Source organism: Cyphomyrmex costatus, unplaced genomic scaffold (genome assembly GCF_001594065.2).
Source record: "Cyphomyrmex costatus isolate MS0001 unplaced genomic scaffold, Ccosl1.0 scaffold133, whole genome shotgun sequence".
In the NCBI taxonomy this organism is placed as follows: Eukaryota; Metazoa; Arthropoda; class Insecta; order Hymenoptera; family Formicidae; genus Cyphomyrmex; species Cyphomyrmex costatus.
Genome location: NW_017275315.1, coordinates 675,084 through 697,427, shown reverse-complemented (window position 1 = coordinate 697,427; position 22,344 = coordinate 675,084). Strand labels below are relative to the sequence as shown.

At 36.8% G+C, this 22,344-nt stretch overlaps 2 protein-coding genes across 23 annotated transcripts in view; one reads left to right on the top strand and one right to left on the bottom strand.

The window, feature by feature from the left end:
• The first annotated feature begins 2,123 nt into the window (after positions 1-2,123).
• LOC108782716 (uncharacterized) lies at positions 2,124-5,090 on the top strand. The gene is made up of 4 exons (XM_018551069.1): positions 2,124-2,232; positions 3,403-3,630; positions 3,947-4,154; positions 4,262-5,090. The coding sequence occupies exons 1-4, from the start codon at positions 2,163-2,165 to the stop codon at positions 4,806-4,808; spliced, it is 1,053 nt and encodes a 350-aa protein (XP_018406571.1). The 5' UTR covers positions 2,124-2,162; the 3' UTR covers positions 4,809-5,090.
• A 4,535-nt stretch (positions 5,091-9,625) lies between these two features.
• The window catches only part of bent (projectin protein bent), a 93,751-nt gene continuing 81,032 nt past the window's right edge, over positions 9,626-22,344 (bottom strand). For all 22 annotated transcript variants that reach the window (XM_018551039.1, XM_018551042.1, XM_018551043.1 and 19 more), the window contains 23 exons: positions 21,926-22,181; positions 21,426-21,760; positions 21,221-21,336; positions 20,737-21,021; positions 20,396-20,535; positions 20,014-20,277; positions 19,166-19,782; positions 17,866-18,964; positions 16,503-17,728; positions 16,283-16,416; positions 15,705-15,912; positions 15,248-15,400; positions 14,936-15,162; positions 14,452-14,742; positions 13,747-14,118; positions 13,240-13,296; positions 12,623-12,786; positions 12,426-12,546; positions 12,192-12,334; positions 11,823-11,979; positions 11,218-11,535; positions 11,004-11,117; positions 9,626-10,813 (listed from right to left, as the gene is read on the bottom strand). In XM_018551039.1, coding sequence (XP_018406541.1) covers positions 10,611-10,813; positions 11,004-11,117; positions 11,218-11,535; positions 11,823-11,979; positions 12,192-12,334; positions 12,426-12,546; positions 12,623-12,786; positions 13,240-13,296; positions 13,747-14,118; positions 14,452-14,742; positions 14,936-15,162; positions 15,248-15,400; positions 15,705-15,912; positions 16,283-16,416; positions 16,503-17,728; positions 17,866-18,964; positions 19,166-19,782; positions 20,014-20,277; positions 20,396-20,535; positions 20,737-21,021; positions 21,221-21,336; positions 21,426-21,760; positions 21,926-22,181 — 7,000 coding nt within the window. In that variant the 3' untranslated portion in view covers positions 9,626-10,610. The remainder of the gene's footprint in view (positions 10,814-11,003; positions 11,118-11,217; positions 11,536-11,822; positions 11,980-12,191; positions 12,335-12,425; positions 12,547-12,622; positions 12,787-13,239; positions 13,297-13,746; positions 14,119-14,451; positions 14,743-14,935; positions 15,163-15,247; positions 15,401-15,704; positions 15,913-16,282; positions 16,417-16,502; positions 17,729-17,865; positions 18,965-19,165; positions 19,783-20,013; positions 20,278-20,395; positions 20,536-20,736; positions 21,022-21,220; positions 21,337-21,425; positions 21,761-21,925; positions 22,182-22,344) is intronic.

Below are 22,344 nucleotides of genomic sequence, written 5' to 3'. Positions count from 1 at the left end.
TGCGATGTTTTGAAAGCCAGAAGAAATATACAGATTTCTTCAATGATAGGAATGCTTGGAATTAAGTTACCAAAAGCATCATTCTGTTTGATCCCATCGCTACTCGGGCTATCAAGGATATGATAACTCGATCTTCAGGGATTCCTAAGCTGATGAACGAGGCGTATGACCCGGAAATATGTAGGTCCCGATTAAACAGGAGGCAAACGAGTTTTTACGTAACGTCGTGGAATAATCGTTTGGATGCTACGTACATACCTCCGCGTTCTCTTCGCTGTTGCATCGCGTTGCAGAAAAGAAAAAAAAAAGAGAAAAAAAAAGGATTGTGGGTGGTTTCCGACACGTGTAATCACGCTTATCGACGATTAGATCCGCGATTAAGGCGGAGTAATCGCACATCCGTGACATTGACGTCTCACGATCTTGACAGCATAACGCTATTATTTGCGCAATTATCTAACCGCCAATCGTTTTCGCGGCGACGATCGATGACAGAGCAGATTATAAGCAAATTGCTTCCGATCGTTCCCTCTTCTGACGTAATTCTATATAGACTGGAAGAGAAATCGATTTTTTTCGATCAGATGTATTTTCGAAATTGATGAGAAATTGTAATCTACATTTCTCTCTCTCTCGTGACCTCGTCTCCCGACTTCATCGAATGCCGTTCGATACATTTTGTGCTAACGCAAAAAAAAAAAACGAATTTTACAAACGAATAGAGAAAGTCTCATTTCTGCTGTTATAACGAATCGGATCTATTTTCAGAAAGGAATGTTCCCCTTTAAAGGAGAATATCTTTTCACTCGGCCCATTCCATGGTCACGTCAACATACATTTCGTTCCGTTTCTCACCTCTTGTAGTCACGCGTGGCCAACCGCGCCCACGCTCCAAAAAAAGAAAAACATTAAGAACGCGACACGCTATGCAATCGATAGAACAGAATCGTAAGTGATTTTGCAGTTCGTGACTTTTCTTCAAACGGTGAAAGCCAAGGAGAGGATCCTCAAGTAGAAGAAAGGAGATAAGTCGCGTAATTAAATTAGAAAACACTCGCTCGCAAAGTAAAATGAGCTTTGAACACTTTATATATATATTAGTGTTTTTTTACTTATGGAAATTTTACGCAGAATCTCTACAGAAATTTAAAAAGCAAGAAATGTGTTGTCAACACATTTCTTAATTAGAACATTTGGTAATCTTATATAAAATTACGAGTTGCAAATACAAGATTGTTCGACAGGATATTAAAATTATCATCTTTTATAATTTTTCAGTGCTATTGAATTTATTTGTTAATAAGTAAATATAATACAATACATTAAAATATTTTAAAAGATTATGATATATCAGATTTTGATTTTGTTCTAGCTAAAAAATGTATAACAGCATTTTAATGGACTTCGCGACTTTCACATGTATATATAAGAATGTGAAGATATTTCGAAATGACAATGCTCGGGGAGAAATTTCCAAAGAGAAAAGATGCGCATTTCTACTTCGCCGTTTTCTACAAAATTTTCAGAAAATTGTAAACCTACTATTTACACGTCAAATCTCCAAAGCTTCAGGAACCTCAAAGAAAAACCTCAAGATCGTCCACCTTCTTCACGGAGATGGCAATAATGCTGAAAGAGTAGCTCAATATATCTGTCTTGTTCCCCATTCGCCGACGCGTCCTATGCCGACACGTCGCAGAGGGGCACAGTGCCAACGGTCGCAGTTCCCCCGCGGTACCAAGCCAGCGGAGGAAGGAGGTCACCCGGTCACCCAGATGAGGTTCCTTGCCCGCCGTTTGTTGCCCCCTCGTTACGTCGCGTCGCGCATCGACGGTGGTCGTCCGGGGTGCCCCACCGACACAACGGTCTTGACCAATCCTGTCCCCTGTTTTCGTACCGACCGCCGAACCGGTCGGCGATCCGGCACTCGTGGAACCGGCGCCGTGTCCAGATTTAAGCTTCTTCTTTGCCGGGCAGGATCTCCGAAGATCTCCTCACTCGCGTGTTAGTTTAATTTTGAACCGTCTGTCACTCGCGCGGTCACAGCACCGCAATAGATCCCGATCATCCGACTGCTGCTCGATCAAGGGATCGAGCGTGATCGTTCTCCGTCATAAAGGGAACGGCCCAGTTGAGCTAACAGTAATTTTGAGGAATACGCCATGGCTGTGAGAGCAACGATCCTGGTGCTGATGGTCACGTTGGTGGTCGTCGCGTCCGCTGGATTGCTCGGTGAGCTGTTTGAAGCAAAATGCGATTAAGAAATCCTAGTGTGAAGATTCGGGTTTGCGCGGATAATCGCTACACGCGCCGGAGATTTCAATGCGCGAACGCACGTGTTTGCCTGCATCGGCGCGACTGCATTGTTGTTTTGCATCGTTCACGTGATAAACGCGATTGCAAAAAAAAAAAATAGATTATATGACCGGTTACTTTCTATTTGTTTGAAAAACGAAATGTCGATCGGTATTTAATTCGTCTTGCCATAAAATAAAGCTAATTTGTGCCGTGAATACGATAATTTGTTGTTGAAATAAATATTTCTTTTTACAGTGTTATTTGAAATATACATATTTCTGACAGTTGCATTATAAAGAAAAGAAAGTTATTTTTTTTAAATTGCAATATATGCATTTAAAATTTTGAAAAAAAATTTATATCTATTTTCTATCTTTAAACAGATGAAATTCTTATTATAATATTTTTTATTTTAATTTCTTATTATTTTTTCGGTTTATTAATTTATTTCGGATACATTTAAAAATGCTTTTGAAGCTTTCACGGGTATTATCTTCAAAGATAACAGAAGTTTTGCGGATTATCGTTGTGTTTTTATCCATTGCTATGCCAATGTTTCGTGAACCTTGCCATTCACTTCATAAGGGCGAGGAGTGCACTGATACATTAAAAAATATTTAGGTAAGAGTTCCACGATGACAGTTTAAATTAGACGTTCTCTAATTTCACTTTCTTACGTTACTTAATTCTAAGCTGCCTTTGTCTCTATTATCAATCGTCGTTCACAAAAGTCTAACAAAGGTGCTCTCAAAACTGTCATTCAGCCACTCGATCTTGACAATGCGCGAGAAAGTACGCCGATGGAAATCCATGCATTGGCACACTTACTAACATCCAGGTATATTTCCCCGATCCATAAACATGGGTATAAACGTTTTAAATGTCACAGTCTGATTCGTCATTCCTCCAAAGGAGAATCCGAAGGAAACTTTTACGACGCGGCGGTGAAACGCGTAGAAATTTGGCTTCCATTTGACTTTCGATCGACGGCGCGACTTTCGTTTCGTTCCGATTTCTCTATTCCGAGTTTCTCTGCCACGCGCGTCCCTTATCTCTCTCATGTATACGCGCACACATACACACACATGCGTTTCCTGCCCGCAGAGACCCTGCTCTCGTGGGACCTGCCAGAGGTCGAGGCGAGATCGTCCACGTCGCAGTCCAAGTGCCTATGCCAGACTTCCGGTTGTCTCTGCTGCGTCGACTTAAACTTGACAGCCACTATTGATCTAGGTGGCCCAGCTTGCGTCAATATTAAGCAGAAAGAGCAGAATATCTCATTAAATTTGAGCTATGGTGATAATCCAATTCACAATGCAACGATAAGGATCGGCAAGTAGTCAAATCGTAATAATAATGAAGAAATCTTATCTGTATTGATACTAAATTTTAAATTAAACCTAATATATTGTCTAAGTGCAATTTAAATTTGATACGTTGCATTAGACTAAAATTCAATTGAAAATATTAATATAATTTTGCGCATATTCAACAGTTTTTCGTAATGTGTATATTTTATATTTCAATTTATATAAAAATACAAATATATATATATATATTTTTTTTTATATTTACACATTAATGTCTATACATCCTTTTTTTGTATCAAATAAATAACACATTAAACTTGCAATTTTTATTCTTGTAGCGAACGCGGCTAATAAACCGACATGTATGAATTTGTTGTCGGACTTGGCTCAGATCTGCGCGCGATTTACATCAGTGAAGCAATCTGATGTCGGTGGCTACGATGGCTGTATGGTAATCGAGCCGGCTTTGTTGGGTACACCGCAAGCCACATACCACATAGGATGCTTCAATTTCCACCAGGGTGTTCGACAAGTGGAGGTCTCCGCGTAAATATCTCTGCGATTTAATTAAAAACGTTTGAAATGCAAAAAATATCTCATAAAAGATAAATATTTCATAAAATTTCTTGTTACTTCCTTTCGATCCTGCGCAGCATTACGGAGACGACAGAGCCCGCTGACAACGCAGACGAAGAAGAGGATACCTTGAACACCGACGAGTTGATCGCTGCAGTGTCCGCCAGCGCCGAGCAGGGTATCGCGTTGTTCACTCAGTGGCTGGGTCTAAATCTGAATCCAAAACTGAATCTCACAAGCAAGGACAATGGACATCAGGACCATCAACAGCAAATGACGAATAATGAACGGGCAGGATCCTCACCTGACGTGTCTTCAAGATCGGCCCGCAATATGGACGATGCTGTTCAGAACGAAAAGAGCGATGAACGGTTCAAACAACTATTGAGCGCTCAGGACAACGTTCTGAAAGGCTCAGCGACTATCGGACAATCTCACGGCGCGGAGACCACATTTGTTTACTCTAGACCGAGCGACCTAATGGCTGACAGAAACGCAACCGAGGAGGCCAAGAAAAAACTAGAAGCGGAAGCTGTGGTGCCGCAACACCGGATCGTGGTACCAAAAGAGTCCAGGAGAGGCGGACGGGCGTATAACATTCATCAACATGTCAATGAGATATGAGTTGTGCCCTGTAAGCGGTACCTTGTGCAGGAAACCGTCGATTCTTTCTTTTAGAGCTAAAGTGCTGCACCTAGACTATTCTCGTATGTATGCACGCGGAGCTGGGTGATGGAGAGGAGGTTATTACTTCATTCAACCATCTCGCTCGTCAAAGAGTATACTTAGCTGCGGTAATTTAATCTTTACAATCAGTACAAATCGTGATCCTCGGTAATATCATTGAGGCTAATGCTGGTAAATCGCAATTTGCGATATATATGTGAAGCAAGATGGGATTATACTTCGCACCATAATTCTTCTTTTCAACATTAATCTATGTAATTTTATCGTTTATCAATTATTTTGGAGCTTGTTATAAAATGGAATCTGAAAAAGATAATTTTTATAAGCTTTATTTGTGTACTATTTTGTTAAATTAAAAGGTTTTGTCAAACCTTTCTGCAAATCTTTCTTGCTTCGAAGCGTAGTTTTCCTTATTGCAGTGATCTTATCCTATTCATTACATACGTGTATTTTAATTATATTGTCCTCGCTCAGCTCCTCAAATATGATCTCCCACGATTGTGATCAATGTTTGCTCTCGATTTTATTCCAAAATCATAGCTTTTCTTGCGTTGATATACTAATCTACAATAATTACTCACAAGATTTTGACTAAACGTATAATCGATTCTACGTTTCACTGAAAAATCTGTTGACTAGTTGTTAATTAACTGGCAATAACTTATTTATTCTAAACAAGATAATTATAAAAATAAACATTTGATGATAACTTCGAATTTCCAAAAATCAGACGTTGTCCATTAATATAATAGCTTAAGCATTTCTCATTGTACGCATTACATGTTTCTTCCTCTTCAAGCTTGTCGTAATTTTAAAGAAAATACAACGACAGTTTCACGCCATCCGTGTACATACTATATAAATTAATATTAAAAAATACGAAATGGTGAACGGAATGAGCAATACGGCTGTCGTAAGGATATCTATAATTAATTCTGCGTGTGACACAGAAATAATAAATGAATAATAAAATATTCACATACTATATATTAGGTCTGTTATTTGTTGCTTCGTTAGTTACGTTCTTGTTCTCCTCCTTATACATATCTATACATATATCAATAGTGCTTGTCTGTTTGATCCGACTTTAATTGTCAAACACTTCGATATGTGACTGATCATCCATAATATTGTAATGTCTTTTGTATTTTTTCAAAAAACGTGGTATAAAGCCATAATGCTAAAAATTGGTTTGAGAATTGGAATGAAGAAAGGATTGCCCAATCACATTAATCCAAATGCGTATGTAACCAAATTGTTCAAATGTGATTTGTTAATTCTTTCTTCATCCGAAATCTATAGCTCAGATCGATTTCTACCATCGTGAACACAAGACTTTACAATAGATTTTGTAGTACAGCAGTGAATTTTATATTATATAAAAAATCATCTTTTTTTTTTATTTTATTTATCAATTTAAATATCAAACTGGAAAAGAAATAGTTATACATTTTTTTCAAATTTATTAAAAGAAAAAATTGAATATATTTTTTACATTGTATACAAACGAAATAGTATTTATAAAACACAATATACATATATACATCAATGGTTTTAACTATGATATTGTAATATATAGTATTAAAACTCTTAAAAAACCTTTTTTTAAAAAAAGAAAAAGCATACGCCAAGTGGATAAAAAAGATATTGAACTTCTTGATCAAAAACAGATATGAGATAAATATAATTGACCAAGTATTCTTCATTACGCCAGTCACATAAGACAGACCAAAAGTGACTATAATTGTCAACTGGATTATAGTGAAGAAAAAACTTGGCGTGCCCGGGTCGCATTAAAACGCAATATTCTAGAACCTTGGTTCTATCGCAATATTTTGCAGTATACACAATATATGCGAAAACAATAATTCAACAAAGAAAAGATATTAATAATTGCTTACTGAACATAAAAAGTTGTTATTTATAATGTTTCTAAAATATATCTAAATCTTATTTCTCCATCACATCTATTATTTGTGAATATATTTTCATATCCCACAAATTATATCACTATATTATACGTATATATTATATCTGTATACATATGTCTGTTATTTTTATATTTTAACTTATAATGCAAATACTATGTTGAAATAATGTTTTCACTGAATACTGTTTACAATTAATGCGACCCGGGCACGCCAAGTTTTTTCTTCACTTATATAATCCAGTTGACAATTATAGTTACTTTCGGTCTGTCTTATGTGACTGGCGTAATGAAGAATACTTGGTCAATTATATTTATCTCATATCTGTTTTTGATCAAGAAATTCAATATCTTTTTTATGCACTTGGCGCATGTTTTTTTCTCTTTTTAAAAAAAGGTTTTTTAAGAGATATTAAAAAAACTAATGGTTGGTAATGAAGGAGTAAACGTGCCACACGAACCTCCTGCAACTCTGCTTGAATCTGCGTAACTGTTTTCTCTTTCAAAAAATAGTGTTTTCGTACTAGGGCGCGTAAAATGATAGTTTTACTCCCGCATTTGCAGCTCTGAGAAGTCGGCACCCCTAAATGCGAATTTTGATAAAATCATTATTGCATTCGTTTGTCCACCCGTTATTTTCATTTGTCCACACCCCAAAAAAAAGTTATACACAAAAAAAATTGTAGTACCCCCAAGTGATTATTTTTCATTATTATGAAAAATATAATAATAATAGGGTGGTCAAACGAAAATAAAGGGTGGACAAACGTGGACAAACAGTGGACAAACGAATGCAATAATGATTTTATCAAAATTCACATTTAGGGATGCTGACTTCTCAGAGCAGCTCTGATGAGAAGTCGGCACCCCTAAATGCGAATTTTGATAAAATCATTATTGCATTCGTTTGTCCACTATTTGTCCACGTTTGTCCACCCGTTATTTTCATTTGTCCACCCTCTAAAAAAAAGTTATACACAAAAAAATGTTGTAGTATCCCCAAGTGATTATTTTTCATTATTATGAAAAATATAATAATAATAGGATGGACAAACAAAAATAATGGGTGAACAAACGTGGACAAACAGTGGACAAACGAATGCAATAATGATTTTATCAAAATTCACATTTAGGGATGCTGACTTCTCACAATAAGTACCAGTACTGATTCTGTATTAATAATATTATAACACACACAGTACTAGTATTGTATAAAAAATCCGTACTACTTCTCTTATATTAAAATAAATTTATCACAGCAAATATAAATCAATCCTAACAGATACGTTTTTCACAGTCAAAAGCATGAGATGTTTTAGGTTAACTGTAAAAATAATTGAAAAAAAATCATGATTAAAAATAAAATTATTCAATATAATTTAAAATAATTATTAATAATATATAATACAATAATGAGCACCTTAATTATTATATATTATTTAAAAAAATTTACCTGATTATCGAAACGGGAAAATCATTGACTTTTATACATGTAATTCAGAGATTATAGTTCGTTTAATAAAATTTTGGTTACTAGGAGACAAAGGACGAGTTCAATTCACCAATTTCTATACAAATATGGCACAGATAATCCGCTGGCAATTTACCGTTTCAATGCTGACACCCGATACGTTACTTTTGACAATTTCAATATAGATGCGGTACTGAAAATCTACCGGCAATGTACTGGTTCGGTACAGTGGCTTGACATGTTCCTTTTGCCAATTTCTATACAAATATGGCACAGATAATCCGTTGGCAATGTACCGTTTCAATGCTGATACCCGATAAGTTACTTTTGACGATTTCAATATATATGCGGTACTGAAAATCTACCAGCAATGTACTGGTTCGGTATTGTCGCTTGACATACTTCTTCTGTCAATTTTAGTACGAATATGATATCGATGATATATCGGCAATATACTGTTCCTGTACTGATATGTAAAGACATTTCTTTATTAATTTCTGTTCAGATATCATACCGAAAATCTACTAATAATATACTAGCTCGGTATTATTATTCAATACCGATTCACACGCTGGAAGAGTACCATAATGTTGTTTATTTAATACTGGCCCAATATAGAACTAGTACTGAAAAACGAAATCCGTTTTTCAGTACACAATCGGTACGTTGCCAGGAGTCAATGCTGGTTTATGGTATTCTGTTCCCACTTGGGTACTTAGTTTTTTCAAAATCAAATATTTTTCTATTAAAAAATTTGTATATTAATATATATACGTACGCGAGATGATAATTCCGGACATCGAACTTAGAAGTCTTTTGCTCTGGACAAACGACTACTTTAGCATTGAATTATCCAACATTTCATTATATGATTTTTACACTAAAATTATGTTAAATATATACAGAAAATTTTATTTCAACCAACGTATCTCTAAAATCATTTAAAATACTGAAATTCTGCATTTTATGGATATATTTAAAAAAATAATATAGTTCCATTTAAAAAATTAATGTGATCTCCACCTCATTTTGACGTCTTCACTAAAAGTCAAATTTTTTTTATCAAAGTATGTTTTCTTTGATAACCTCATTAAAACTGGATTTTAATATTTTACATGGTCTCAAAGAAATTCAAATGTATTAATTAATTTGGGACATTCTTTTTATACCTTCCTCAAGATTTATCCTCATTATTTTCATTATCAAATAAACATAAAATATATTCTTTTTATTATTAATATATCTGACACAAATGGAAACTCGAAGACGAGCATAAAAAAAGAATTAATAAAAATTACACTGGTAATTTCTATATCAGTAGGATAGGAGGGTGTAATAACTATTGTAACAAGCTCATTTTTAATTATGTTTCATTTTATCGTAAATTTTCTGACGGAAGCAGTCTTCAAACAAGTAAAACACGATGGTGCGTACCATTAACATGGAATAAGTGGGCACATCGCGATTATTGAGTAAAAATATTTTACGTACTCATTCTAACGCCATCGAAGGATTTTCCTGGCGAGATTCTTGGATGGTGATATTAAAAATGTATATTCGGATGTTTGAGGATGCTGGCAATCTCACCGAGAAAATCACGTTCACGGGCGTCGATGTCCTATATATGATATTCCTTTTTTCTTTTTTCGAACACTACCGCGATGTGCCTGTTAAGTAGCTGCGTGTACTCGAGTGTGTGCCGAGTCGTATAATACAGCAAAGCCGAATATTTTAGTATAGTAAGTTGCGCGTGCTATTCGTAATGTTTGTGTGCGAAGACGGCGAATTCAGATTCTCGTCATGGCAACGAACCGCGTCCCGACAATTTCCGCGGATAATGCGACATTATAACAAACATACAGGAAAAAAAAATACGCAGTGTTCCAAAATAATTTACATACAGAACGTAATGGAGAGAAACAAAGAGAGATTAATATTAGTCTTTCATTTTTCTCTTCCTTTCTGTATAGACATCATGTATTCTAAAAATGTTCATTATTATAACCGAGCCTCTCCGACTTGACTATTCGATCATATCGCGTGCATTCCAATTAAATTTAGCGAAAGCAGAAAGATCAGAGTGTGAAAGATACAGTAACAATCGGTCAAAGATCGTTACGGCACTCACGAGTCGAACACGTGTAAGAGTGGATGAGATACATTCTTTTTGGAGAATATATTTGGATAAATAGATTCATCAAGTTATTTATGTACTCTTTAATATCCACGAAATAAATCTAGAAATATATTCTCCACGAAGAAAATGTATCTCTGATACTCTCATTCGGTCGTCGACCGCGCTGATAAATAATCGACGTATAACCCGGTATCATGATTGATTTCACAGCTCGCCGGGATTGACGACGTTAAGGGCAAACGCAGAGTTCGTCTCGCCTTTCTGGCCGATCGCACGCGCCAAATATTGACCAATATCGCTGGCCGTGCACGTTTTGATGCCGAATTCGAAGGACGTGCTGCCGTCCGAGCTGAAATGGTATCTGCTGCTCGTCTCGGGGATCGCTTTACCATCTTTCAACCAAGTCACTGAAAAATTTATAACATTATTAGTAACAATTTGACTGCTTAACGTGTATATAGAATAGAAAAACAGAGGAAATTATAAAAAATCACTTTAATTACTGAATTACTATTACAATTCTTACTCTATTATATAATATACATATATAATTATGTATATATATTTACTTAAAATACTGTTATAAAAATTAAGTACCTTTCAAAGGCGCGGTATCAGTCTTGCACGTGAAAGTAACCGACTCGCCTTCACTCACTGTTGCAGATTGTGGGAATGTCGCGAACGCTGGGCTTTTCGGCTCTTCATTTGGAGCTGAAAAAAATGTAGAAAGGGGGGGATAAAAATTAAAATGCAGTTCGTCGAATGCAGATTTTTTAATTAAATCGATTGATAATCATTAACGATATTTTACCGAGTACGCTTAACGTGCACGACGAGTAGCTCTCTCCTGCGTCGTTGAAAGCTTCGCACGTGTAAGTGCCAGAGTCCTCGGGGAATATCTCGGCGATGATTAGCTTGTAAATGTTAGCCTCGCTAGTGTATTGGAAGTCCTTACTAGGCTTGATCTCTTTATTATTGTGCAGCCACACTACATCAAACTTCTTCGCGCCGATTATTCGGCAGCTAAGTGTCACAGCCTCGCCGTCTTTTACGTACTTGCTCGTTAGGTGGTCGACGATTTTCGGCGATTTATCGTCGCTCTGCTTCTTCCTAGCGGCATTCTCCACGGCTAGAAAGAGAAGTTAAACTTAAGCGACCTATCTTTCATAATTATCTTCTACTATATAAAAAATATAATGTAAATAAAAATAAGATAATAAAATCAGATAATAAAAATCAAAATAAACAACAAAATTAAATCTTCATATAAACAAATTTAATAAACTATATTTGTATAATAAATTAATATTTTCAGATTGTGTTATATTTGTATAAGTTTATATTTTCAGATCAGTTGATAAATTATGGATACTCTTGCGTTTTACAGATCAGTTGATAAATTATGGATACTCTTACGTTTTACAGTCAGCTTGCAGGATGTCGTGTCGCTGCCGATGCTATTAGTTGCGAGACACGCGTATTCGCCTTCGTCCTCGGGGAATACCTCATTAATCATGAGAGTGGCCACCCCGTTCTTATATTTGAGATCGACAATCTCTGACGAACTCAGCGTCTATAAGAAAATTTTATCACACTCGTAATAATATCGCGCTAATAGAAATATATTTTTCACACGTAATTTTAGTGCATTTTCTGAAAATAATTATTACCATCCTTTTCGTACTTTACTCATTAAATTTCACGACAATACTATACATTAATCTTATTTAAAGGTGCATGTTAGACTTTTATAGTGACAAGTAACTTTCAAGCTTATGCGTCTACCTTGCCGTTTTTACTCCAAGTAACTTGTGGTTCCGGATCGCCGTCGATTTTGACTGTAAGTTCCAAATGCTCGCCATCGTTGATCGTTAGGTTCTTCAACTTTTGAGTAAATTGCGGTGATCTCATCGAATCGTCCGAGGGTACTTCAATATTTACATTAAAGATTAAAGAAATTTTATATTAAATAGTCTATAATTTTCTTATATTAGAGATCTATTAAAACAATACACTTACGGACGAGTTCTTTTGTGGTGCTCCTAGATCGAGACGGACTGCCAGTGGTGTCGAGCTTCGAGCCGTATTTCTTTATGCTTCGTTTATCAGATGATTCATTTATTTTGACACTGGAGCTGTCCTATAATTGTATGAAAAGTATCGTATAAGTAATAGTATTTTATTTTTAATCATAATCTTATTGTGAAGAAAAATACCTTATACGAAGAGGTTGTGGAATTATGTTTGCCATTGTACAAAGAAGTAGAGCTCGATTGATTTTGAGTGGTTGTGGAACTGTAGCCGCTGTAACCACTGGACTTGTGAATTGTCACGATTGGAGGTGGTGCCGGTTTCAGTGGTTGCTCAATGAATTTTCGATCTTAGAATATAATCACTTGTTATGAATCACATACATTTAATATAATTATATATAATATATGTTTTGTCATAAAATTTAGATGATTTCTATTTCATTGCAAAAGCAAACTATAAAAGAAACTAAATAAGCTAAAAAATAAATAGAAAGGCAAAATTCAACATAAAGTACGTATGCAGAATGTAAAAAAGAAACAAGTAGATATATAATTTAAAGGAATTATTATATCTTTGAAATAAATCTAATTAAATAAAATAAAAAGATTGTGAAATATTTCAGCTAATATGAAAGTCAGCTATATAAAATTTTACATATTTATATTAAAGAAAAAGCTTAACTATTATTTATATATGTATAAACACAAATATGATATGTCTATTATTTAACGAAATATTGTTTTTAATAAAAAAAAAAGGAAAAGGATAGCAAACAGAATACACTCTTAAATAGCTCTACCTCCGGAATGTAGGAGGTCGTGCACTAATTTCACTTGTTCCTCCGTTTCTCCAGTGCCTATAAACAAACAAAATCAATAAGATCTATTTTATTAGTAAATTTAATATAAATTATACAGAAAATATCGACCTTATTAAATAAATTGAAAAGTTCAAAAAACGCAAATAAATCTTAATTCAAAATTAATTTGGATACTCAAAATATATACCTTATATAATATATAAATTACAAAACTGAATCGTTTTTATTCATAGATCATTAAATTTGATTACAATATCGATAAAAAAATTTGATTACAATGATAAATATCAATTTTTAAAAAATTTCAAAGTATAGTTTATATTTTTTAGTTTTTTATATATATATATATAAGGATAATGGTCTCAAATTATTTTGGCAATAATTATTAGGTATCATTATATTGTCCAGTTTCGTGAAATAGTCTCTCATTTTTCAATTTTTTCAATACTTTTTTATTTGATACTTAATCACTTATTTATATCATACCTTCTACGATGACTACACAACTAGTCTCATCTTTGCCATGTTTATTGCTAGCCACACAACGATATTTGCCGCTGTCTTCCGGTTTGCAGTCAACGATTTCCATTGTGACGACACCATCGGCGTTGCTCATGGGGTAATTGTACTTGGATAATTCCTCTCTGTCCTTGTACCATTTTACAGTAGGCGGTGGATTGCCGCTCAGACAGCACAGCAGCTTGCAAGTCTGCCTGATTTGGATAACACGTGGTCGCAACAGGAACGTGAAGCTCGGCGCCGATTCAATCGTCTCTAACCACACGTTATAGCCAAGCGGCTCTCGTCTGCGTACAGGATGCAGCTCGGGCCTGTATTTCGGAATTTCTCTTGGCAGTGCTGAAAGAGCAAGAAAAAATAAAAGGATCATACATACACACAACCCACACGCGCGTTTTTTTTTTTTTACGACGCTTTACTTTACTTTGTAAGTGTAAAACTGATAAAAAAAACGTTGATCAATATTTAATGCCAATTAGATAGCTCAAATATGAATAGATTATCTATTTCGAAATATTTAAAAACTGTGAAACCTTAAATTTAAATTAAATATAAATGAAGTTCTAGCTCTCTGAAGATGTTAGAAATATCAAGCCATGTTACAAATCGTAAGTTCCTCCCAAAATTACGTAATCGTAAAATATATAAAATTCTGATGACAGAAACACTTACGTTGAACATTAAGGAAGACGACTTCCTCACGGTAGCCATAATGATTTTCCGCGCGTATAATGTATTCTCCTCTATCTTCTAACTTAACTCTGTTAATAATAAAAGTGTAATCGTCCCCATGGTATCGCTTCATAAATTTAACAGATTGCCGTAACTCTTGATTATTATGCGACCAAGATAAGGTTGGTGCCGCAATCGCGATTACGCGACAAGTGAATTTCACACTCTGTCCTTCATAGGCGAATGCGCTTTGCGGTTTGATGACGAATCTCGGTGCTGCTTGTCGCCGATCTGTAAAAATATAATTAATTTAATAGTAACACATATTAGCCAGATTTTACTTATTTTATAATACATCTATATATTGTGTTTGAGTTAATAACTGATCATGTTTAATTTGCTTCGTGTTCTCTGAGGCAAATCTTTACAAGTATATCTTCCATGAAAATTATAATTATGTATTGATTTTTATGCATTGACTCACCGAAGCAAGAATCATAAATTCTGTATTTCTCGATTAAAAGTTTCCTAAGCGATGAATACTCTGCTAGACGACCGATGGGAAGAACATACTTGTCCCAGTTCTCATACTTGGCACGCAACCTATCTCTAATGCTAAGGTAACGGCTATTGGCGATTGGATTGGTCCACTTGCTATGATCGCCGGTCAACCATGGATGAAGGAGACACTCGTGTGCAGTCATGCGCTTTCTAAAGGATAAAATACAGTAATATAAACGAAATAATAACAGAGAGAAGCAGAAAGAAAAGGGAAAAAGTCTATGAAAAAACATACTCTTTATTTTTTACGAGTAATCGCCTGATGAAATCTTTACCCTCCTCGGAAACGTCGCGGAATGCCTCCTCGTCAAAGTCCCAGTCGCATGCCTTCACGTTTTTCAAGGTCTCGATGTCGTTATCACCGGCGAATGGTGAAAGACCACTCAATCTATGCAAACGATGCATGCTAATCGATAGAGTTTATTCTTTTTTTTTTTTTTTAATAAAATATTAATTAATACACAAATATGCACAAGTGTATCAGTTATTTAATATTAGAAAATTTTAATAATTGCAAAGTTAAGCGATAACTGCCTTTAAAAAAATTAAATATTTATTATTGCTATATATTATTTATAACTAAATTTTTATCATAATTGGAATTCATAGTAAAATAAATCGAACATCTTTCGAGAAACGCAAAATATTTCCTCGCTTGTATGTTATGTAAATAATAAAAATAATCTACTTACAGAACATAAGCTAATACACCACATGCCCACATATCAGTGTAAAAACCAACAGGTTCACGTTCAACAATCTCGGGGGCGGCAAATTCAGCTGTGCCTGTACTGATCTTTACTACTTCGTTTGGATCGAGTTTAGTAGCCAGACCGAAATCGATCAATTTCACATTCGTGCTGTTACGAGTTTGGCACATGATGTTCTCAGGTTTGATATCTAGGAATAATCAAATATTATATTAAAATAATAGGAGTATTTAATAAATTAGCTCGCAGTATGTATATAAATAGCATTAAGAATTTAATAATATTTTTTTAAGAAGCTTTCTCGATTTAGAACAAAAATGATCACTACAAAGACTAGATATCGCATAATAATTTATGTTATATTCTGTGATCAATCATAAACAAATGGTAATTTGTTTGTGGAACTTATTGTCGTTTAAAAAATATTTCTTTTTGAATGTAAACTTAAAATATAGACTTTACATTAAAATAAAAATTAATTAAAATTAAAATTAATTAATGAAAATAACAAATTCCATATGTATCATGAAAAAATCGTCGTTAAAATATTTATGTTCTACCGAGATGGATGATGTTCTTCTCGTGCATATGCTTGACACCCTCACAGATTTGCCTCATATAATTAATGACTTCTGCCTCGGACATGGTATAACCCTCGGCCGTAATTCTCTCGAATAATTCGCCACCGGACAAGCTGACGAAACAAATAATCGAGATAAAGGATAACACAAACCCATCATAATCCAACAAACGATTATTTTGTTCTAAGTGAATACATACAATTCGAAGATCAGCACCATTTCGTCATCATCTTCAAAGGCGTCGTGCAGGTTGATCAGCTTAGGATGATGCAGCTGATTCATGATGTCGATCTCTTTTCTGATTAATTCCTTCTCCATTATGTGCGACACCGGGATAAATTTGGCAGCGAAGATGTTACCAGTGGTCCTCTCGCGACAGCGATGTACCACGCCGAACGCGCCAGTGCCGATCTCTTCCAGGATATCATACTTGTCGTAGACCGATGTATGCTTGATTTCAACTGGCTGCGGCACGTACTTGCTATACACATCGAACACAAACTGATCATAATCGCGCGGCTTCTCGTCTTCGCGACCACGTATTTTCTTGCCGCTCGCATCCACCTCATATTCCTTCTTTTTGAACTCGCGCTTGATCACACCCTTCGTAGTGATCAATGGTGTCACTTCACTCGGATCCGAACGACCATAAATGTTCTCTGCGCACACCCGGAAATCATATTGGTGTCCGGGGCTAAGACCGGTTACTGCAAGCGTACAGAAACGAGTGTTTCCGGCACGGATCCAGCTGCTCATCGGATGCTCACGCTTCTCCACCACGTAATTGGTGATGTTACTGCCACCGTCCCAAATTGGTGGCTTCCAGCTGACCGCCAGCGAGTCGTGACCGACATTGTCTACTTGCGGAAATCTGGGCGGATCTGGACGATCGCTGATCTGAATCTTGATGATGGCTGTGTCCTGGCCGAGGTCGTTCTCGGCGGAGATGCGATACGGACCGGAGTCCATGCGACTGCCATCACGTATCGTCAACACAGCGTGTCGCTCCTTTACTTCGACAGCGTAATGTCCACCAGACTCGATCACCTCGCCTTCGCGTACCCACGTGATTTTTGGTTTCGGATAACCGGTGAAAGGTATCTTGATGACGACGTTCACGCCTTTGTCGAAGAAGGCAGTGTCACGGAAACGTGGCGGTACGTTCAGCTTCGGTGGTGTCTTGATGAAGAGTTCTCCCTTGGTAGATTTCACGCCGCATTTATTTGCTGCTCGACAGAAATACTCATCGGCGTCCTCGCCGAATACGTCATGGATGATGAGATTGTGGGTATCGCCCTCGGAGTAGATGTTGTAACGACTACCGCTCACAATCTCGCGGGCGCCCTTGAACCATGTGATGTTTGGCTTCGGTGTACCGATAATCTTGCATTGGAAATGGGCATTGTGATTCTGGACGCAATTCACCTGATGAAAAGAAAATGAGAAAAAAGATAATTACATATTTTGGGTCAAATCGCATTCCTGTATTATTTTGAAAAGCTCTTAGTTACTTATATAATAATTACTTCTATTATTAAAATGCAAATTGAAGAAATACAAACCTTCTGGAGAGGTTGAATGATTTCCGGAGGCTTCGCCGCTTGTGGATCAACAATCTTTACAGAGGTCGAAGCTTTCGATTCGGGACTAAGTCCTGCAACATTTTGAGCAAATACCCGGAACTCGTACTGCCTTCCTTCGATCAGATTGCTGATATTGATTTGCGTTGGTAAGCAAATACTGACGTTTACACGCTGCCATGCCTGACTGCCAACTTCTCTCTTATCAATCCAGTAACCCTGGATCTTGGCACCTCCATCAGTTTCTGGTTTCTCCCATGAAAGATTAACAAAGTCTCCACCCACTTCAATGACTTTGGGCGTGCCAGGTGGTCCTGGTGGATCGAATGGTGCCTTAGCCTTGATCGGGTTGGTGCCTTCCAATGGCGGACCCATGCCGTTGTCGTTGGCAGCCATCACTCGGAAGAGGTATTCTTGACCTTCGGTAAGACCCTGAACGACGAAAGTACAGTCTTTACAGAAGGATGACACAATGATCCAGTGCGTGTGACTGACATCGCGACGCTCCACAACGTAGTGGGTGACCCGAAGACCACCATCGTATTTGGGTGGATGCCAGGACAAGGTGCATGTATGCTTATCAATATCAGAAACATCAAGCGGTCCAGTTGGCGGACCAGGCAGTCCGGTAATGTATACGTTAAAGGACGCGCTGACGCTACCACTATCATTCGAGATGGACAAATCATAAATGCCTGCATCGTCCTTTTGGATATCTTTGATAAAGATAATAAGGTACTCGTCGAACACAGTGTATTTAATATGTGTTGTTTCCACGATTTGGCGACCATCTTTTTTCAGAGTCACTTCCATCGGTTGATCGCCGCTGTAGTAAATCTTGATCTTCGTATTGTCGCCTTCCGGTAGATAGAGATCGTTCGGCATGCGCTCGATACGTGGCGGCGTGCCGATCTTTAACCTACACGTAGTCGTGGCGATGCCGAGTGGATTTGAAATTTGGCAACTATAATCGCCGTCGTCTGCATCCCACACTTCGGATATCACCAACCTATAAATGCCGTTTATTGCTTCGGCGCGGAAGCGACCACCTAAAGTGATCTCACGACCATTCTTCAGCCACCTGAACATGTTACAAGTTAAAATTATAATAATATTAGATCAAAGTTATTAACAGCATATAATAATACACATACGAACATGGTAAAAAAAGATACATTTTTTAATTATATTAGTACTTATTTTGTTTCATTATAATTGGAATAATAAATCTTATTTAATAATAAAAAAAACTAGCAAATATTAAATTAATTTTTTTACTAACCTGGCCGTTGGCAGTGGTTTACCCGTAGCCTCGCATTCGAGAACAAGAGTCTTGCCAAGTGGTATAATTTGACTGATAGGCAGGTTTCTGATAAACTCCGGTTTTTCGCCACCCTCGACCTCGCAGATTTTCACTGGGGTAGTACATGAGCTTGGCTCGGATCTGCCGGCCGCGTTCACCGCGAAGATCCTGAACTCGTAGTCACCTCGCTCGATTAAGTGCATGACCGTGTACTCGGTATCAACGACATTATACTCGTTACATTTGGACCACATCGCACTGCCCACCTCGCGCTTCTCGATTACATAGCCGGTGATCCTACTGCCACCATCGGATACAGGCGGTTCCCATCGTAAATCAACGTAATTCTTGCCGACCTTTATGACTTGTGGCGTACCAGGTGGCGATGGTACGTTGAACTTGCTCTTGAGTCTGAACGGCGCGGACGGTGGGCTTGGCTTGCTGAAACCGGCTGCGTTCTTCGCACGAATCCTGAACTCATACTCATGACCGCTCATCAGACCATAACACACGTATGTGGTATCCTTGAAGAGGTAGTCATTTGCCACGCGCCATTGCACATCCTCAGCGGGGTCACGAAACTCGATCTTATAGCCCTGTAATTGATATATTATATTATATTAATATAATATTACATTAAAATATAATGTAGAATAAATTAGTATTGTTACATCAATATCACAAAAGTTTCAACTTCGACAGTAATAAAGAAATTTTTTAATTCAAAGAATTTATTTAATATCGACTAGCTTTAAACAATGCAAAATTTCGAATATTTTATTAATAATATTCACATTTTATAAGTACACGTTTCCTTTTTTACACACCTGAATACGGGAACCACCGTCAGACAATGGTCTTGTCCAAACCACCGTGGCATTCGAGGTATCCCAGTCGATGATTCGTGGCTGTCCGGGTGGATCTGGCACCGTGAATGGGAATTTAGCTGTTATAGGTTCGTCAGCTTGCAATGGATCGGATATGCCGTACTGATTCTCTGCTCTTACGCGGAAGTTGTACGTGCGATTCGGTTCCAAACCGATCACATCGTAATGTGTGCTCCTCACGAAGCTGCTGAGCTTCACCCAGAACTGGAAGAATAAGATATCGATATATATATATCTGATATCACATTTTATGTTATAAGGACAAAAAATAATATTATTTTTTTTATGATTATTATTTAAAATTTCTTAAACAAAAACTTACGCCAGCCGGATCCAGTTTCTCAACAATGTAATTCGTAATTGGTGAACCACCATCATCGAAGGGCGGTTTCCACGTTAATGTGCAGGTTTCTGGAGTGATATCGGAGATATCCAAAGGCGCCAAAGGTGGCGATGGCTTGTCTAAGAAGAAAATAATCTCATAGTATAGTCTACACATGCTTGTAAAATTAAAATACTCAATTAAAAAAAATTTTTCAAAATTATTTTATTACTTTCTAAATACGTCTGGAAATTAAAAATTTCTGAAATTTAAATCCAAGATGTAATTTAGAAAATGATAAGTTGAGAATTAAATATTGATGCATATAACAGGATATTTACCGACAACAAGGACCTTGCATGAGGCGGAGTCCGTGCCGACAGTGTTCGTGAGATATATCGTATACGTGCCGGTGTCCGATCTCTTTGCTTTCTTATTAATGAACTGTGAGGCTACGTCGGTTGTTTCGAACTTGATCCTCTCTCCAGTGAGAACCTCTTCGCCGTTAATAGACCAATTCGGTCTTGGTTTAGGATTGGCTGTATACGGCACCGTAATGGTAAATGGTTCTCCGGCAATCACAGTCATATCGCGGATGCTGAGATCGCTCGTGATCTTTGGAGGGACTGTAACAAAAAGATTAATATATTGAACATTTGAATCAACTTACAAAAAATCACGATTAATGACAATAAAAAACTAAATTAAATATATATAATAATTTTACATATTTTAATTACAAAGAGATTTTCTAATTAAAATATGGAAAATATTATTATTTTTATTTATAGAATAAAATATTTTTAAGTAATTAGATATATTTACATGGTGCAGCGCTGGCACGAATAACGTCGGAGTTGGAGCTCCATGGTCCGCGACCAGCGGCATTTTCCGCAGCTACCCGAAACTCGTAATCATGATTCTCAATCAATCCAGTAACCCTAGAGATCAATAAAGAGAATCGTTCAAACTGTTTGTTAAGATCATAGATGTTTTTCAAAAATGTATGGTAGTAGCATAGATTACTCACTTGTAAGTGGTGTCATGTACCAGAGCTGGAGTGGCCTTGACCCACTTATCTTCGTTCAGAAGACGCTTTTCGATGACATATCCGAGAATCGGTGAGCCACCGTCGTGACGAGGTTTAGTCCAAGTAATGGTGATGCTATCCTCAGTGGTCTCCACACCGCGAGGTGTACCAGGTGCACCCGGAGGATCGAACGGATGTCGTGCTTTGATGGGATCGATTGTTGTCACTGGATCCGACGTACCATACTGGTTTTCCGCCATCACCCGGAACTCGTAGATTTGACCGACCGTCAGATTTCTGACTCGCACAAACGGCGTCGTAATATAGCTGCTTACCTGAAAGTTTTTTTCTTTAGAATCTTTGAAAAACTAGAATGTCCATTCTATTGTAATACCTCAGATAAAATTATTTTCAAATTAATTTTTTTGTGACAATTTTTTAAATTAATTCTTTCTATTGTTCAAATTTTATAATAACGATCATAATATCATATTTTTCACCTTGGACCATGTGGCGGCCTTCGGGTCTTTCTTTTCAATCACGTAATTAGTAATGTCAGCACCGCCATTGTCTTTGGGCGGATTCCAGAAGAGAGTAAGAGCATCGCCACCGAATTCATCCGCGCGAAGATTTTCGGGTGGACTAGGACGATCAAGGACCTTAACGTTAACGGTTGCTGTATCAAAGCCAGATGAGTTGCGTAGCTGGAGTCTGTATTGCCCTCCATCTGAACGTTTTGCATTCTTCACTACCAGACTGCAGCAAAAAATCAATTAGTGTAATATAACCAGGGATTGGAAGTAACTCGTTACTTGTAACGAAGTTACAGTTACAAGTTACTTTTTTGGTAACTTTACTGGTAACTGCGTTACTTTCTTTTTTTGGTAACTGTAACGGTAACGAGTTACATTTTTTGGGG

Excerpts from the sequence above, each read along its gene's own strand:
- LOC108782716 (XM_018551069.1), top strand. The coding sequence starts at position 2,163 with ATGGCTGTGAGAGCAACGATCCTGGTGCTGATGGTCACGTTGGTGGTC. Across the intron at positions 2,233-3,402 it reads CGCGTCCGCTGGATTGCTCG|AGACCCTGCTCTCGTGGGAC; the intron begins GTGAGCTGTTTG and ends TCCTGCCCGCAG. Across the intron at positions 4,155-4,261 it reads CGACAAGTGGAGGTCTCCGC|CATTACGGAGACGACAGAGC; the intron begins GTAAATATCTCT and ends GATCCTGCGCAG.